The sequence below is a fragment of the Pygocentrus nattereri genome, chromosome 22 (assembly GCF_015220715.1).
Source record: "Pygocentrus nattereri isolate fPygNat1 chromosome 22, fPygNat1.pri, whole genome shotgun sequence".
In the NCBI taxonomy this organism is placed as follows: Eukaryota; Metazoa; Chordata; class Actinopteri; order Characiformes; family Serrasalmidae; genus Pygocentrus; species Pygocentrus nattereri.
In genome coordinates, this window is record NC_051232.1 from 30,605,454 (window position 1) to 30,624,755 (window position 19,302).

The window sequence follows — 19,302 nt, forward strand, 5'->3', positions numbered from 1 at the left end:
TTTAGATATATTGATAAGATGTAAGATGTTTTCACTCGTCTAGACGTTATTTTTTGCACTGCAGGACCACGTTTGTTCGGAAATGCGCATTTGCATGACCTCTGACCCTCGTAAGATGCTTAAACAGTGCGCAGCAGGTGTTTTGGTGGGGATTAAAGCGTAACTCGGCGGTTCATCCTCGAACGCTGCCCCAGTTTCTATTCTTTTTGGTCCTCATACAGCACTTTCTCTGCCTCCATGTCCAAAAGCAAACACGTTGTCAGATGCGTCAGCGTTTCGGGCTGGAACACCTGCTCCTCTGCACCTGCCTGCATTATTTTCAATCAGGAGATTCTTAACTTTCAGAACTGAGAAAGCCTGTCAGGTGCGAGTCATTTCAATAAACCACATGAGCCTCGTCGCTCCATGTTACTAAACATATGGCGTGCTTTCAGCAGAAAAGCCCACTTTGTCTTTCTAAAGTGCTTCCCAAACAATAGCAATGCGTCTGCCTCTGCTGTTCCATTTTCATGAGTCAAAACTATTAATGGATATGGCAAACAACTGCAGGCCGGCGGCACTAAAAACCCCACCCGATTACCGCCGGTGGGCAGCACACACCCTACAAACAATGACAGATAAGCAAGTGAAAATCTCTCAGATCTGGACAACATCTCATTTCTCATTATGAGATTATTTAACCTGTTTCTGTACAATTTTACTCATTTTCAGTCATTTTATTTAATGAAATTTTTCCACTGGCAGATCATTCGACTTTTAACTTCTATAATACCAGGGTATATTTTGGTTTGTCCATCTGACTGTACATGCCCAAATCTTAAGGCAGATTATTCAGTAACTGCATGACGTAAATGCAAGTTTTTATTTTATTTATTTATTTTGTAAAAGCTCCCCTCAAATTAACAGAATGTTTTATGGTCATAAATGTATTGTTATATAAATCTCCGACGCTCTTTGTGTAATTTTATTAAAGTGATGTTTCCAGAGCAGATCACTGAAGAGACGCCGTCTGTTTATAGTTTAGAGCCCAGATTTGGGGAAAAACGGGTCGACTTTCAGTAGAAAAACAAAGTTCAGCTCTTTTTATTATAAGGGTTTAAAATGACATCACTGTCTATTAGACTGGAGAGAAGAGCTACAGCCTCACACGACGCCCAGCTTCTGAATGGAGCTTATGGAATATGAACGTTATGAAGAACATGAGCAAGTGCGTTTTGGAATCGCCGGTGGTTCCAAGGAGCTTAAGAGACTACGAAGAAATTTCTATTTAAAACTTTGCGCAGTTTTGAGCTTAGGTAGGAAGGATAAGCGGCTCAGGAGATGAAGGAATGAATGACTGAGTGTATGGGGAAATATTACAAATAGAAATCAGTGTATGTAAATATGTTTCTCAAATCCAGTTGAAAATGTATGAAAACATCCAAAATCCTGTCTAACAGAGGTGATTTGCTCTGTAGCCTTCGTTTAAATTTGTTTTGCACATAATGAAAAAAATACAACAAATACAAATAAACGCAAAATGAAATGTTGATACATTGCAAAAATATATTGGAATAATACATATGGAATTTTTCTCTATATCATATTCACCCCTTAAAATCCCAGACTTAGTACATACTAAGGCTTATTATTTAGGGACTTCAATGCAAACTGGCTGAGCTGTTCTTAGAGTGCAAAAGTCTGTAATCAGACTTTGGCTTTGACCATTTAAGGGGTTAAAACTGTAAAAATTGTACATGTGAAAATGTAAAAATGTACGGAAACAGGTTGAATAATCTCATAATATTCTTACAGCAGACTCATAATGAGAAATATTAGAATTATTAACTATGTTCAAGATGTTTTTTACTTGTTTGGATGTTTTTTGCAGTGAACACACTGTCATAGTGTCATATTGACTGAGCTAAGAAGTGTGAAGTTTGGGAAATCTGCTTTATCTTGACCGGACTGTGTCCACTGCAATGATGCCAGCTCCTGGTGCTTCTCAGTGTTGAGCTACATTGTGCGAACTCTAATATTGATGGGAGTATTAACAGGATTCGGTCTCTCAACAGGGCCTGTCTGAAACAATGGACATCATTAGTCTCTTTGGAGACCACTGGACCCTCAGCTATTGACTCCTCAGCTCCTCAACCCAGACGTGAAGTGGTGTTTCTTCTCGAAGTACAGTTTTACAGATCAATAATAAGCTCAGTAACAGAGAAAACGATCCATAATTGGCTTAAAATTATTCTGTTCTTGTTTGAAGGTGTGAGAAGTAATAAGCGCAACGCGAGGCTTTCTGGAAAGCAGCTGACGAATGTTTTCTCGGTGCACAGTATCACTCCAAACTGATTAAATTCAGATGTGTAACCATGAATCCGCAAGAAAAAGGCTCTATTGGAGAAATATTTCATCTGAATTTACTTCTTAGCTGCTAAACAAAATCACAAACTTATAATTGGCTGTAGTTGCTGATGGTGCACTTCTTGTTGGACAGGCTTGGAAGATAGTTAGACTGACTGTGTTATGAATGTACAAATCCTTTCGTTAGAAATGACCCTGCGGGTCCACCCGGGGCAGAGCTGGTTAAATGAAATTAGGCTCTGAACAAAAAGTGGCATGTTGGTGAGTGAAATGATCTTAAATCTAGTCGATATATCTAATATTTGCCATTGTGCACCTGTTACAAGATGATCTAGTTCATGTCTAGACATTGTTTACTTGCTTTAACCCATTTTATCAAGAAGAAATGTTGTCTGGTAGACTCTGATTGGGCACAGCAGGGGGCGCTCCAGCTACTTATGGGGCAGAGATGCACTGCAGAAAGGGAAGGGCTGTTCCAGTGCTTCCAGTGACCCCCTAAAGTTTTGTTCCCTTTCATAAGATCACATTTCACTGTTGTCGGAACAAAACCTTGCATCTCCAAAATGGTAACTTTACAGGAGAAAGAAAAAACATGCTGTACTTTTAATGTAAGTCAATGGAACCAGATGTCTTTCCAAGTCATTTTGGGTCATTTCTTTCAGTCCATTCTTCATCAAATTTATAGACAATGTACAAGACAACAGGCATTTTCACATTATGTTGAAAACTGAAAAACGACAGCTGTGATATGCACTTGACCAGTTTAAAGCATAATATACAGGCTATGTACTAGGTACTAGGTACTTTCTTCTACAAGACAGTGCCTTTAACTTGCACACGTTAAAAGAAATGAATGCTGATGATTGGTCCATTATTGGCAGTTTGTGGCCATGTAAATGGCCAGTGATTGTGTAAACATCTCACAACATAAAGTATCCAGTATACAACATTACTGACCATTTCTGACAATTCCCAGATACACACTGCTTTTTATGCTGCTTAACATTGCTAAAAGCAATAAGCCTCGAATAAAAAAGTCGTGACTTCAGTTTCAGAAATACAGGATATTGGAAACTGAGTCAATTCCCTAGAGTGAAAACCACAGTAGGTCTGCTGTGATGTCCTTATGGGAAAACAGTGTCCACTGCGGCAGTGTGTGCTTCAGAATAGGTCATAGTTTATTGTTTCAGAGGCCAAACAATGCAGGAGACGTTATTAGAGGACCCCACACTGTTCTGTAGCTCTTCGTAGTACCTCATGAATTTCTTTCTATGTAACTGTTTCTTTCTGTGACCAGAAAAATATGGACTAATATACTTTCCATGCTCACTATCTCTGCGAGGAAGCTGCTGGAAACGGTTCACCACACTTCAGAGCCGTTCACGCACAGAACTGGGGTCAAAGTTAGGTCTAATACATTTTTGTGTTTTAGGCCATGGTCTGTCTTTTTTCAATCACTGAGATGTAAACAGAGAGATTCAGAGCGGTTTGGTGTGAAATGGTTCAGATGTCTTTACAGTGGTGGTGATGGGAACCAGGGGTCGCCATGACAACAACACAGCTATAGACACTTTATTTACCATCCAGAACCACCAGAGAACCTGCACGAGTGTTCTGAGTTTATATGGAACGCTGATGATGCTATATGGAACTATATAGCATTCAGAAAGTGTTCTTTGACTCGTATCCCTTTGGTGCTGAATCATTTTTAGAACCAAGAAGGTTCTTTGAAGGGGAATTGCTTTTCATTTTAATGCATACTTAGTTTAATTAGATGGCTTTGGAGGCAGCAGTGGGCTGGAGGTTAGGGAACCGGCCTTGTGACCGGAAGGTTGCCGGTTCAATCCCCTGACCTGACAGTGCCCCTGACCCCCAACTGCTCCCTAGACACTGTGGAAAGGGCAGTCCACCACTCTGGGTAAGTGTGCTCACTGCCCCCTAGTGTGTGTGTTCACTAGTGTGTAATTTGGCTGTTTCATTGCACAGACAGCACATTGACCTGTTGTGGGGTCAATAAAAGGATAACTTATTAACTATAGCTTATAATTACATGGTTAAGATGTAAACAGAGTTGTTAAGAGGGGTTTGGTGTGAAATATTTCATCCTAGAAAAACTGATCACAGTGGTGGTGATAGGAACCAGATGTCCACCTCTAAAAGCTCCTCACAGAAAGTTCCTACATCAAATGGTTCTGAATTCGATGACTGAAACACTGCTTTATGACTGCTTTGAAAATCTTGGTGGAGGGACACATAATATGCAGGTGCTGTGATGCCAAATAGCCCCCAAAGAAGATGTATTATTCCAGGATTTCCACTATTTTTCCACAACGTTCCATATAAACTCAGAAGACCCGTGCAGGTTCGCTGGTGGTTCTGGATAGTAAATAAAATGGCTATATTTGTGATGTAGTCATGGCGACCCCTGGTTCCTATCACCACCACTGTAAAGACATCTGAACCATTTCACACCAAACCGCTCTGAATCTCTCTGTTTACAGCTCACACACTGAGTTATGGAGAAATTGTGAAATATTGGTGGAGTTGCTGCTTAAAAAATGAGGGAGGCATGTGACAGAGGTTTGGAGGATGCCATCTGCTGAACGTGCTTCCTTATAAAGAGCTGCTTAATGGATTCGGACCAATCCTGGCTCAGTGAATGCCTTCCAGGATGCCGTACCACACAGGTCATCTGTTTATGCCCCAGGGTGACTGTGAGGAACACGATGACACAAGCCTGGCTTCAATTCATCTGAAGGTGAAGTCCATTCAGTGATCTGTGCTCATCAGCCTCTTTCACTGTGATGACAAGGGGGGAGTCAGTGACTCTATCAGCCCTCATCAGTGACCCCTCAGTCATGTGCACTGAGTCATAACTGCTCCTCAACCACAGCTTCTCCAGCCTGTGCTGAATCAGGCCTTCATCTACTGAATAAGACACTGATGTGCTTTTATCCACACCAGTGATGGACGAAGTGCAAAACCATGTACTTGAGTTAAAGTAGAGACGTCCAAGGTAAAATATTCCTCCAGTAGAAGTAGAAGTTCCTCTCTTTGGACGTCCACTTGAGTAAAAGTACTAAAGTATTTCCCTTCAAATGTACTTAAGTATAAAGTAAAAGTACTAAAAGAGTAATTCTGGCTCTGATGTCCTGTTATCATTTTTATAACCAGACTGGCTTCATGAACTCATTTCAGGTGAAAGTCCTCCAGCGTCTCTCTTGGTAAACCAGTCTTTTAATAGAACGTCATTAATTAGTGACGCTGACGTCTATTAAAATGATCAGAAGCACAAAACACTGAAGGTAAACAGTTTCCATCAGGGAGAACCGAGTGGCTCTGAAATCACTTTTTACACACAAGCAAAGTTTCAGCTTCAGATTTATTTACAACTTAGTTCCAAGTTTAAGTTGAATAAAAACTGGCTTTAAACTCAGGATCACAGATGAGCTCCTTTACTATGTTGATCTGTAGGCGTCTGTTCATAAACATAAACCAGCCCAAACTCATTTACTATAAAATGAAATGGTGTTTGTAGAAATTCAGAAAAAAGCCGCGTCAGTCTCGACTGCATATGTGGACATATTTCTATATTGAGCCCTATTTACACAAAGTTAGGTTAGTTCATCATTTATGTTGAACAGACTCTCCCAAAGTTTTACGCTGCTGCGCTGACGTTGAACCGCGTGCTGCACTGGGTCGGTATGACCAACAGGTCAAAACCAGCTCTAAACAAAGTGACCGCTGGGCCCTGATTGGTGCTCTGGCTTTGCGCTTCTTTCGTTTTGACATGTTACGTTTTTATACACACAGAAACCAAAAGGAACGACAGATTTCTCAAAATGTAGGAGGAAAAAGTCGGATATTAGACTCTGAAATGTAGTGGAGTGAAAGGAAAAAGTCCAGAACGGAGAAACTTCAGTACAGATACACCAAAAATACTAAAGTACAGAAACCAATTACATTTACTCAGTTACTGTCCAACACTGATCCACATACTGCAGTCAGCCTCAGCAAGTGAAGTCATCTTAAATCTAATCAATATTTCTGCTATTTCTCAAGGTGAGACTGTTGTTAGCTTAGTGTAAGATTATTTAAGTTATTTCTAGACATTGTTTCTAATTTTAAATCATCTAATATATAAAATGCTTATAATTCTGCCTGTTTTAAAAATTTATTTGAAATAAGTAGCATTATCTGCCAGTACAGTGAGATTAACTACTTCATAAAATCACTTAAAATAAGTGAAAAATGTCTATAAATAATTTTAATAATCTAATATTTTCTTCTACAACTTAACACTAAATTAAAAGATGGTTCTGCAAAGGTTCTTTAAGAAAGGCAGTGGTCATACTTAGAACCATACTTAGAAGTTAGAACCGTAACGCTGTCTGCACACTTAAATGGTTCTTTACATGGTGAAATGGTTCTTGATGTTGATGGTTCTGCATAGAATTTAAAAAAATATATACCATGCACATTCATATACAACACATCCTCCACCAATCAAAATAACCATTTCACCATGCAAAGAACCATTTACGCATACACTCTTGAGAAGGATGGTTCTTCAAAGGTTCTCCTTAGTGAAAAAAGACAGTTCTATACAGAACCAGGAACGATCAAAGAACGCTTTGCATGCTCAAATAGTTCTTTACATGGTGAAATCGTTCTTAGATTGGTGGAGAATGTGTTGTTTATGGTTCTATGTAGAACCATTTTGATAAAGGTTCTATATAGCACCAAAAATAGCTCTTCTAGTGTAACAAGCTTGATTTTGTAACAATAGAAGAACCCTGTTTGGTGCTTCTTAGAACTGTTTTTGACAAGGTTCTGTATAGAACCATGTTCGGCACATTCTCAAGAATGCAGAACCCAAACCCATGAATCACCCTGGTCCAAATCCTAACCCTAAGCTTAACCTCAACCCAGAACCCAAACCCATGAATCACGCTGGTCTAAATCCTAACCCTAACCTTAACCTCAACCCAGAACCCAAACCCATGAATCACCCTGGTCTAAATCCTAACCCTGACCTTAACCTCAACCCAGAACCCAAACCCATGAATCACCCTGGTCTAAATCCTAACCCTGACCTTAACCTCAACCCAGAACCCAAACCCATGAATCACCCTGGTCTAAATCCTAACCCTGACCTTGACCTCAACCCAGAACCCAAACCCATGAATCACCCTGGTCTAAATCGTAACCCTGACCTTAACCTCAACCCAGAACCCAAACCCATGAATCACCTGGGTCCAAATCCTAACCCTAACCTTAACCTCAACCCAGAACCCAAACCCATTCCTCACCTGGGTCCAAGTCCTAACCCTAAGCTTAACCTCAACCCAGAACCCAAACCCATGAATCACCCTGGTCTAAATCCTAACCCTGACCTTAACCTCAACCCAGAACCCAAACCCATGAATCACCCTGGTCTAAATCCTAACCCTGACCTTAACCTCAACCCAGAACCCAAACCCATGAATCACCCTGGTCTAAATCCTAACCCTGACCTTGACCTCAACCCAGAACCCAAACCCATTCCTCACCCTGGTCTAAATCCTAACCCTGACCTTAACCTCAACCCAGAACCCAAACCCATGAATCACCCTGGTCTAAATCCTAACCCTGACCTTAATCTCAACCCAGAACCCAAACCCATGAATCACCCTGGTCTAAATCCTAACCCTGACCTTAACCTCAACCCAGAACCCAAACCCATGAATCACCCAGGTCTAAATCCTAACCCTGACCTTAACCTCAACCCAGAACCCAGAAACTGAAATATTAGATATTGTAATGATATTTAAGATGATTTCTGTGACAAGATACCATTTTTTGCAATGCACCCACATCTTTTCTCCTCCGTCTCGTGGTGAATCTGTAAATTGAGATTTCTTTATGGTGTCATCTTCCCAGAGTGACCAGCTCAGCAAGTCCTTTCATTGACATTCATTCTACATAATCAGACCGTTCTCGTTTTTTATTCCTAATTAATTTTTTTATCTCTTCTAAATGCGTCGGCTCTCGCCAGGAGAAGAAGCTCCGTCAAGATTTAATGAGGATAATTACAAGTGGGAAAGGTGTGCGTTAATAACGTCCTCAGTGAGATAATGCTCAAGGATGACAGACGGCTTCTCCAAGCAGAGCGCCACCAGCAGAAGACTTCTTAAGGACTTCAGCGCTTCAGAAATAAGAGAATCAGGCGTTATCAACTCATAAACTGAAAACGAAAGGTGGAAAGGAAAGAAGGAAAGGAAAGCATGTGTGAGCTGTTGGTTTGGTGTAATTGGCTCTATGTAAAGGTTTAATAATGAGAACATGCTGCGCCTGTAAGTCAATTATCAGGTGTTTATTCATTATAATTGTTGTTTATTTGCTTCAGAAATAATACATAATGTGTTTAGTGAATGGACTTTTCTACTGAAATAGCTCAAACTGTGTTTCCACAGTAAGAAAAAAACTACAAAAAGCTTGTTTTAAAAACTTGCATTCAAAAAAATCAACATTATCTGCCAGTACAGTGAAATTATTTTACCTAATAAATCACTTAAATAAGTGAAAAATATCTAGAAATAGGTGAACTAATCTTGTAAATGTTCCTACAACCATCTCAAAATGAGAAATATTGGTAACACTTTATTTGGATAGTCCACTTTCAAATTACATTCAACTAAATATCAACTAAATTGACAATAATTGTCTTTAACTTTAAACCTGCTCTAATCCTAAACCTAACCTTAACCTCAACCCAGAACCAAAACCCATTCGTCACCCGGGTCCAAATCCTAACCCTGACCTTAACCTCAACCCAGAACCCAAACCCGTGCCTCACCCGGGTCCAAATCCTAACCCTGACCTTAACCTCAACCCAGAACCCAAACCCGTGCCTCACCCGGGTCCAAATCCTAACCCTGACCTTAACCTCAACCCAGAACCCAAACCCGTGCCTTACCCGGGTCCAAATCCTAATCCTGACCTTAACCTCAACCCAGAACCCAAACCCATGCCTCAACTGGGTCCAAATTCAAACCCTGACCTTAACCTCAAACCAGAACCCAAACCCATGCCTCAACTGGGTCCAAATCCTAATCCTGACCTTAACCTCAACCCAGAACCCAAACCCGTGCCTCACCCGGGTCCAAATCCTAACCCTGACCTTAACCTCAACCCAGAACCCAAACCCATGCCTCAACTGGGTCCAAATCCTAATCCTGACCTTAACCTCAACCCAGAACCCAAACCCGTGCCTCGTCCAGGTCCAAATCCTAATCCTGACCTTAACCTCAATCCAGAACCCAAACCCAAGAAAAACTTAGTGAGACCCAGTGTGCTCAAACAACCCCACAATGCACTGCAATAAGCAGCACACAAACAGTGTACCCTAGAGGCTATGGGATACCCATAATGCACTGCATTGTTTGTAGGTAACAAGCAAACCTGTATTCCGCTAGTGTCCGAAATCGTTCACTAGCATAGTGAATAGTGCTCTATATAGTGATCCAGATGTAGGAGGTAACATTTCAGACACAGCTGGAGTTTTAGTCTGTGGGCATGGCCTCGTTTTAGTCACACCCCTGCATTTCAGAGCAGGAAGTGAGGCTGCATCCCTGTCCCTCATGGCCACGTGGTGAGTGGTTAAGCCGCTTTTCCAGTGCCTGGTACCGACTCGACTCGCCTGTAACCGGTTGCCATAGCAACACCAAATGAAACTGCCGACGTGTGAAGGAGAAGAACTTTGCTCAGCAAGACCGCTGAGTTAAAATGATGAGATGCTCAATAAAGGCAGCGCGTGAGGCTGCGCTAACCTGGTGGCTCATGCCAGCATGTGTGTTTAGCAGTTCTCTCCAACCAATCAGCCATTCGTGGTGTTTCATGCCACCTTTGGCATTGGCTCAGCTCAGTTGGAACCTCGATGGAGGTGGTACCAAAAACAGTACCACATAACAGATTTGCCAAGTGGAAGACCAGGAAACCTGAGTCGAGCCGAGCCGGTGCTATGCAGGGGGAAAGCAGCTTTAGATCCCATCGTTTTGAAGTAAACGTATCCCAAAGTCTGAAAGTCAGAGCGGAGCATTAAGAATCGCCATATGATGGTTTTCTGGGTGAACAGCTGCTCAAAGCTGTGTTTGCTGGTCATGTTCTTAGCGAGTTTTTGAGCTCAGAATGAGCTGAAATGGTCACTGAAACAGCCACTACTGGGAATGTTTGGTAGAGTTATGACTGTTTTGGCAGTGACCGGATGGAATGTTCAATCATTAGTTTTAATATAATAATCACAACCAAGCTCTAGAGTCACTCAAAGCTAAAGGATTTTAGTCCAAAGCCAAAAATCAGTTAAAAGTCCTGAGCAAGGTCAGAGGGATTATCCACATAAGCTACATTGTTAAGTTAATGTTTTTGCCCGCTCAAGTCACAGCGCTTTTTTATGCTCTGTTATTATTATAATGTTTGGGTAAAAAAACGGCACACTTCCCCTCCTCAAATCCAGCCCTGTGGCTGTGTGTCTATACTGCCCTGCTGAAAAAACCCATAGAAATCATTAAGTGTTTTTGTGGGATGTGTTTTGGCTTTTTAATGGATCGATATCACAGTGTAAAGGATCCTAATGGTTTAACAGGTGGCCACGGGTTGATTCTAAATGCATTTAATGGTTACATAATGGCCCTTCCTGGATTGAGGCCTTGTCATGGGAGAGGGTCTTGTGTGGTCTAGGGACCTTCAGAGCTGAGTCATCTGGAGCAGTATTCCCCTGTTAATATCTCCCAAGGTGAACAGGTCAAGAAATTGTGTACCCTGCCTGGGAGACAGCTGCCAAAGGTCCAGCATGGGGGACCGCTGCAGTGCCATAGAGGTGGTGGGGCATGGCAGGGAGGTCCTTTGTGGCATGGACCCCTGCAGTGGAAACCAGGGTTGGGACAAGACCTTGGAGTCGTCCTAGGACCCGCTGGAGGGATTATATCTCCAAGTTGGCCAGGGAGTGACTCAGGGTCCGCTGAAATGAGCTGGAGGAAGCTGCAGGGAATGGTGTGGTTTGGGATTCTCTGCTCTCCCACCTACTACCATGACCCTAGTCTGGATTTACAGTTCACTGTTTTGAGGCTGCTGCTGCTCTGTGTCTGTACTGACTTGCTTTTCAGCTGAAGTGTTCATGAATTTCAATACACCAAACTGGCATATGCATCCTACAGTCATACACACTTGAAAAATGAATAATTGTACCACCCTGAAAGATTAGATCTCTCATATGTTCTGCATAACAACCTTATAGACACTTTTTTCAGTCGTGAAAATCTACTGAGTGCTACGCTTCCCTTGCCTGCATATTAATACAGTTTTGGGGGAAGGACATGCTCAGAAATGAAGCTCATATTATATACTTGCTTGCTGTTAAACCCCCTTTTCCAGTCTTGAGTATGCAAATCTGTATTGTAGGAGGCGTGTAGGTCGGTCGCAAGTGTGGAGCGGCTTTATTTGGACAGCTCAAAACAAGCAGCGCTCGAAACACAATCAGATTAAACATGAGGCAGATCCATAATCAAAAAAGCAGAAAGGCTGAGCAAGAACCAAACTAGGAACCAATCAAACGAAGTAACAACAGCTAGGAACTCAGATATATAAAGAGTTGGCAAGCTGACATGGAAAACAAAGGCAGGAGTCTTTATGAGTCTAGGATCACTTCCCATGAAGACTTCAAGTAGAATGCATACATCAGGCTTCAGTGCTTGCAGGCCGAAACACTGCAGACTTCAGCTCAGTGCCTCATTAAACACACCTGACTCAGCTCATCAGCTGATTATCAAGGCCTTCCTGCTCTGAATTCAGGGTGTTAGATGAGGGAAAACACTGAACTCCACAGCACTTTGGCCTGGAAGGTCCCCGGTTTGACGTGCCTAAAATCAAGCATCCCCCAAATAGGAGACATGACAAAATAGGCAGCTGCAGTTTGGTGTGCGCAACTATTAAAAACTTTAGAATAATTCTGAAGTATTGAACATGTTTACACCTATTTCATCTGGCTCCAGAGCCTTCTACAAGAACTCCAAGAACGGCCTTCTCAGCTGCCATAATGATAATGCTTGAACAACACATCATTTCCATTTAAGTCAGCATTTTGCTGGGGTTTGTTGGGGCTGAACGACAATTACATGCCCTTAATACTTAATTAATTATTAATAATTACTAATCTGATAACTGTACAAGGTCAGATTTTGTAAGTTATCCGATCAACATGTTTACATGCACTTGAGTAATCAGATAATGGGGAAACTCCAGATCTACATGAATCAGACAATAATCAGATTTCTGCTTTGCAACCAGCCAATAAACTCGCAGAAGACGTGACGTGATCGTAACATAAAAATCTAACATCATGACTGTTTTTTTATTTAAACAAAAACATCACATCAGTTTATGTTAAAATATGAACAATGAATAAATGAATATTTAAATCCTTCATTTCGTCAAGCATATATTTGGTTTCAGCGTCGCTCCAAAAGTGTTTTGCTGCATTTCGCTTATCGCTTATTTAAAACTATAGTAATCCTGGCACTTACCACAATAAATAAGGCTGAAGAAAGATGTGTGGATCAAGAGGAAATGCTTCATTGGTGTCAGAAGTGGGTATAGTAGCCTAATATCACGCTGCAATAGAAATACTTTTCCATAAACAGATTAATCCAAAAACTATGTAAAAAGTAATTTGTGCATTTATATGTGAGGTTGATGGTAGTAAATCTGAGAGTCATTTTTCTGCCAAACGCTAAAAATCTTCATAAAGCTATAGAAAAAAAAACAAAATCTCAGTCATCAGGCAGTGAGTTCATAACCATTTCATGTAGGACCTTTCTGTGAGGAGCTTTAAGAGGTGGACATCTGGTTCCCCTGTAAGTAACATACTACAGTACAACAGCAATATTATAATAGTATATTTAGTACAATAGTGCAGTTGTTTGAGCAGTTTATACCTTTTTACAGCACAGGGAAGCAGGACTGGTTGTTCTATGGCGTCGCTCCAAAGAGCCCTCGATGAACCTTTATTTTTATGAATGTGCCTTGACAATTTTACTCGCACTTCAGTAGAATTCAGTAATTGATCTTAAAGAGTCGGAGGAAGAAGTGGCGCTGATTAAAAAGAAGATTTAATGGTGTCTTTGTCACTCGGCCTGTAACTTGGCAAGCTGAGCGCTTTTGGGGGTTTGGTCTGGTTACAGGATGTCGTCCAGAATTATAGCTGCGAGGGCAAGACAACGTTCAAGTACTTTCCACTCCTTCTTCTCCTCTTTGTTTGTTTGTTTGTTTTTTCGTCCTTCGGCCCGTCTTTCTGTCCATCCATCTATTTATGTATCGATCCAGCTGTCTGCGTATTGCTCCCATCCACATTGTGGCAGAAAACATATAATAAATCAAAGACTTGCTTCAGAAGTGCTTGGCTAAGAAACAAAAGCCATCAGAGATGGATGGTTCCTGCCAAAACATCCTCTCACTGCCCCACTTGGCTGCCCCGCTACAAAAGTCAAAGGATCTGAATGGATTAGCACTTAAATCAGAGACATGGGGCGAGCATCAGGTAGTCTTAACTGAATTAAAGCCTTTGGGCAGGCCTGCTTAGGCTCTTAATGTCAGAATGTGCAAAGCATAAAACCCCAACAGGGTGAATTAAGCGTTTGAGGACTGCGTGCAATGTGCACGGACTGATCGCTCCATTAAAGAGGATTGATGAAAATCTCACAGCAATGGAAACAAAGTCATTCGGATGTCTGGTTCCTATCACCACCACTGTGAACGGCTTTGTTTGCATGTTATGAAGCTATGCTAAATTATTTTAAAACTTGGTGGAGTTTCACTTTAACCGGTTTACATTTTAGGTTCACTATTAGTTTCGCTTTTGGCTGCTTTGGAGCTTCATTGTAAGAGCAGTACAAAGATAAGACTGCAGTAAGCTAAGGTAATAATAATAATAATAATAATAATAATAATGATAATAGCAATCTTTTTTTAATAATAGCAATTTATGTGTATATATTCTATGTACATATTACAACATAGAAAATTACATATACAATTAAAACTTTTAAATAATTTTTTTCCTAAAAGGTATGATTCACATTTCTACATGCATATACTGTACAGTCTACACAACTCTAAATAAGGGATATTTAACCATTTATACAGTGTGCATAAATATTAATATCACTAATGAAGTGCACACAACACAGCTAATTATTATCATTATGATTCTTATGATGATGATGATTATTTTTATGAATTGTTTCTATTTGAATTCCTTTTTTTATTTTTGCACGTCTTTTGTCTTCACAATGTCAAATGAAGAAAGTGATATTATTATTATTATTATTATTAATTATATTTTTTCACACTATTTCAATATTAAGGGTATTAAGTATCCTGAAGCATTCAATACTCTCAATAGTATAAATAAATAAATGAATAAATAAACATAATTCCAATTGGTTTGATTGGTATTGGTATTATTATTATGATTGTTTCAATATTTCTATTATTATTATTATTTTAGTTCAGGATCAAGGATTTTGTCGCCTGTCATTACGTTGTTAAATAAATGTGGATTGTCATTGTTGTTGCTATTATTATTATTATTATTACTCTTTTTATTTCAGTTTTATGAAGTGCAGACATACAGTACAGTTACATCTTCAAAGACACAGCAAAGGACACAGAGATGTATGTCTTGGGGGCAGTCCATGAATTTTGGCATCCTCTTATTGTCCATAAACAATTCTCCAGGGATGAATAACCAAATTCTTTTACGAACATAAAGGAAGCGGATAGATATAAACATATATAGCAAAGCACATGGTACTTTCACTTACATTAGGAGAGAAGAAACAGGAAAGAAAAAAATATATATACACATACGTGTAAATACATACATGTATACATACATATACATACACACACACATACATACACATACACACCTACATACATACATACATATACATACATACACATACACACACATATACACACAGCATACAGAAGAAATGGTTTCACATAAATGACATCTGTTGAAAACAAATATGTAATTACCAAGGACCATTTAATCAATAATACGTCTGATCTCAATTGTAGTCTCGCAGTTATACTTTCCATACAGTACACATCCTTAACTCCTTCCCTCCATTGCGTTACCGTGGGGGGCTGCGGCCTCAGCCAGGAAACCGGGATCATCTTAGCAGTCAGAGGAAGGACTCTCAGCGATGATGTCTGATTGTTATTTCCTACATTTTCTGGTAATATTCCTAATATAAATTAGGCTGGTTCTAAGGGCAGCTCCATATCCAGGCGATTTCTAATTTCATTTTGTATGTGTTGCCAGTAACTTTGGACAGTCCCTGAATTCATGGTTGTGTACGGTCTCCTGCCCAGGCCACAGCCCCTCCAGCACTGATCAGAGGCGCCACTCAGGTTTGATGTGACAAGAGGAGCCCAGAAAAATCTCATCTTAACTTTCCATTCAAATTACTTCCAAACTGGCCTATTCATTGCTTGAAATCCCTGATGCAACCCCCATTTTTCTTTAATGTCCACGCTGTTATCCACTAATTCTCCTTGCAATATCTCATATATGTGTGATATAATCTTTTATTATTATTATTATTATTATTATTATTCCTTTGAGAGTCGTATTAAAAAGTCGTGTTATTTCTGCGTGTGAATGGTATTATTTTTATTCTGATAATGCTTTTTAATATGATCATTAATTGAACTGAACTGCCGTCGTTCATTGATCGATTACCGCTGTTTTAACGCTGTTTGGACTTTTTTCCCGTCACGCTCGGCGGCGAGGCGGGTCACGTGATCGGCGCTGTGTTTGTTGCAGGAAGTGAGCGCGGTCCAGTGAAGATGGCGTTGCTGACCGAGTCGGTGCTGGGCTGGTCCATATTCACCGCGGTGCTGCTGGTAAGACCCCACACTGAGCTCCTCACTGAGGGGGTCCCCAGCCCCCCGCGTAGATAAATCAGAATATCCGAATATCCGCCGAATCGAGCTGTGAACCCAGAGTTCACCGTGGCTAAGCTAACCGAGCAGAGCCGACCGAACCGAGCTGACCGAGCGAACCGAGCAGAGCCGAGCGGCTGCAGACGCAGAATAAAGACTCTCCCGCCCCGCATGCGGAGCCCCCAGAGCGACGGGGGTGTTATTCAATAAGGCGGGGCCACGAATTCATATACTGAGGCTATGAGCTGCTGTATCGAGGCCACAAGTTAATATATTAGTCCACGAGTTATGAGAAACTTAACTTGTGACCTCAGTGTAATCATTTTCGTACTCAGTATAAATTGTGTACTCGATATAGTGATCTGTGTACTCGATAGTAATTTGTGTACTCAATATAGTAATTTGTGTACTCGTTATAGTGATCTGAGTACTCTAGTGATCTGTGTACTGGTTATAGTGATCTGTGTACTGGTTATAGTGATCTGTGTACTCGATATAGTGATCTGTGTACTGGTTATAGTGATCTGTGTACTCGATATAGTGATCTGTGTACTCGATATAGTGATCTGTGTACTCGATATAGTGATCTGTGTACTCGATATAGTGATCTGTGTACTCGATATAGTGATCTGTGTACTCGATATAGTGATATAGTGATCTGTGTACTCGATATAGTGATCTGTGTACTCGATATAGTGATCTGTGTACTCGATATAGTGATCTGTGTACTCGATATAGTGATATAGTGATCTGTGTACTCGATATAGTGATCTGTGTACTCGATATAGTGATCTGTGTACTCAAGGCGCAACAAGTTAATATATTGGTCCACGAGTTATGAGAAACTTGAGATCAGTGTAATAATCTGTGTTCTCAATATAACAAATTATGGCCTTATATAGTAATTTGTGCCCCTAATATAGTAATTGTGTACACAACACAAAGGCTGTAATATTGAGGCCGTAATATGGTACACATATGTTTATTCGTGGTCTCAGTAGCCGCATTTTAAAAACGGGTCAGCATGTTGTTTTAGGGCACATGTGTCAGGGTCCAGTCCTCGTGGGCCAGTACAATGCAGCTCACTGCCTCAATAAACACACCTGATTCAGCTCATCAGCTAATTAAGGCCTTACTGCACTGAATTCAGCGTGTTAGAGGAGGGTAAACACTGATCTCTTTGGCCCAGAAGGTCCCCAGCTTGACATTCAAGGGCTCCGTACTCAGCCGCTTAGCTTTGAGTTCGCTCTGTAGCAGCAAATGCCGGAGGTGTTTCTCTTCTGAAATACTTGAAATGTATGTCTTTGATTAGCCTTACAAATCTGAGCTACACGTACATAAAATAACAATGTTTTGTGGTTTAGTTAATAATGTGCAAGTGTTTGACCCTCTGAATGCAAAAGCTGAAGGAAATTTAGTTCCATCTAAACATCGTAAAACTAGTCCGTATATCAAATACAGTCTATTATGAGACTGTCGTAAAAAGTTAATGACATTATTTAACCCACTTCTAATAAAAGATGGTATGAAAGTGTAATTATGTCTTGTTTCAAGAAATAATGAAGATGGTTTTGCATATTTAAAGAAATAATCCTTCAAACGAGTGCAATAATCTGACACTTTCACCAGATAAAATAACCTTAAATAAATAAGGAACGTCTAGAAATGGGCTTATTAGTCTTATTATACTCTTACAGCAGTAGCATAATGAGAGATATTGAATGTATTTTATAGATTTAAGATGTAAACAGAGATTTACTGAATGCGCTCCACCGAAAACGTTGCAGTATTTTAGAAATGTCACGTTGCTTGTTTACTTCATCTCCCCTTTCTTTAAAAACACCATTGATTCCTGGTTTTCAAACTATTTCCAATGGATCTCCCACTAATTCATCTCTCTGAGCGAAACAACAGCCGAGACGAAGTCGGGCAGCTTCCGCGATCGATACTAATTGCTTGTTCTCGCCTTAGTTGGGCTGAGATTTTAAACAGGAAGTTAAATGTGTGAACTTTTCCCCCTCAGCCCAAGCAGAAGTCTCTATTTAGCCATGCAGGCCGTCGCCGGCCTTCGTTTGCATGCGCAGCCTTGTGCCGTGATCTGGCAACCCGGTCGGCCAGAGGCTTAAGTATGTAGGCCTCTTAATTGATCCTGTCTGAAAATGGCATCCCTTGATCAGAGGCAGCTGGTTTTAGCAGTGTCCTCGTCACTTATGCGGCGTGTGCCTGGAATATGACCTCGCTGATCTTCACCTCGCCTGTTCCGAGCGTTTAATCGCTGTTTTAATGAAACAGGTCCGTCCAGAACCGCTCTGTCCCCGAGGAACCTGCCGAATTAACTTTATTCTCTAGGGAGAAAAAGAAGCGTGAGACGGTTTGACCAGTATATACTCATACAGCACCGAAAAACATGACATCATAGCAGTAGCAGGACCCTGTATAGAACCATTTTCAATAAGGTTCTGTATAGCACCAGGCAGAGAACTGTTTAAGCGTGAAATGGTTCTAGATAGAACCGGAGGTGGGCGATATGGCAAAATGTAATGTCCTGATACTTCAGTAGGGTTTTTACAGTACACAGTGTCTTGAAAAAGGTTCTATATAGCACCATGCAAACAACTGTTTAAGCATGAAATGGTTCTAGATAGAACCATATAGAACTGGAGGTGGGCGATATGGCAAAATGTAATGTCCTGATACTTCAGTAGGGTTTTTACAGTACACAGCGTCTTGAAAAAGGTTCTATATAGCACCATGCAAACAACTGTTTAAGCATAAAATGGTTCTAGATAGATAGGCCCCCTCCACTGGAAATAATAATAATGAAGCATTAAATTATAATTGCAGTTTAATATGCACATATTAAAATATGTTCAATTCTCTTATGATTAATATTATTCAGTCTAATTTACATGAATTTGAAAAATATGATTCACAGAATTCTTTGAAGTATTGAACAATTTAAATGAT

General features: G+C 40.5%; 1 protein-coding gene across 1 annotated transcript in view; it reads left to right on the top strand.

The window, feature by feature from the left end:
• The first annotated feature begins 16,205 nt into the window (after positions 1-16,205).
• lmbrd1 (LMBR1 domain containing 1) overlaps positions 16,206-19,302 on the top strand; it is a 171,496-nt gene continuing 168,399 nt past the window's right edge. The window contains exon 1 of the mRNA XM_037533048.1: positions 16,206-16,296. Within this exon, the coding sequence (XP_037388945.1) occupies positions 16,240-16,296 (57 nt within the window). The 5' untranslated portion in view covers positions 16,206-16,239. The remainder of the gene's footprint in view (positions 16,297-19,302) is intronic.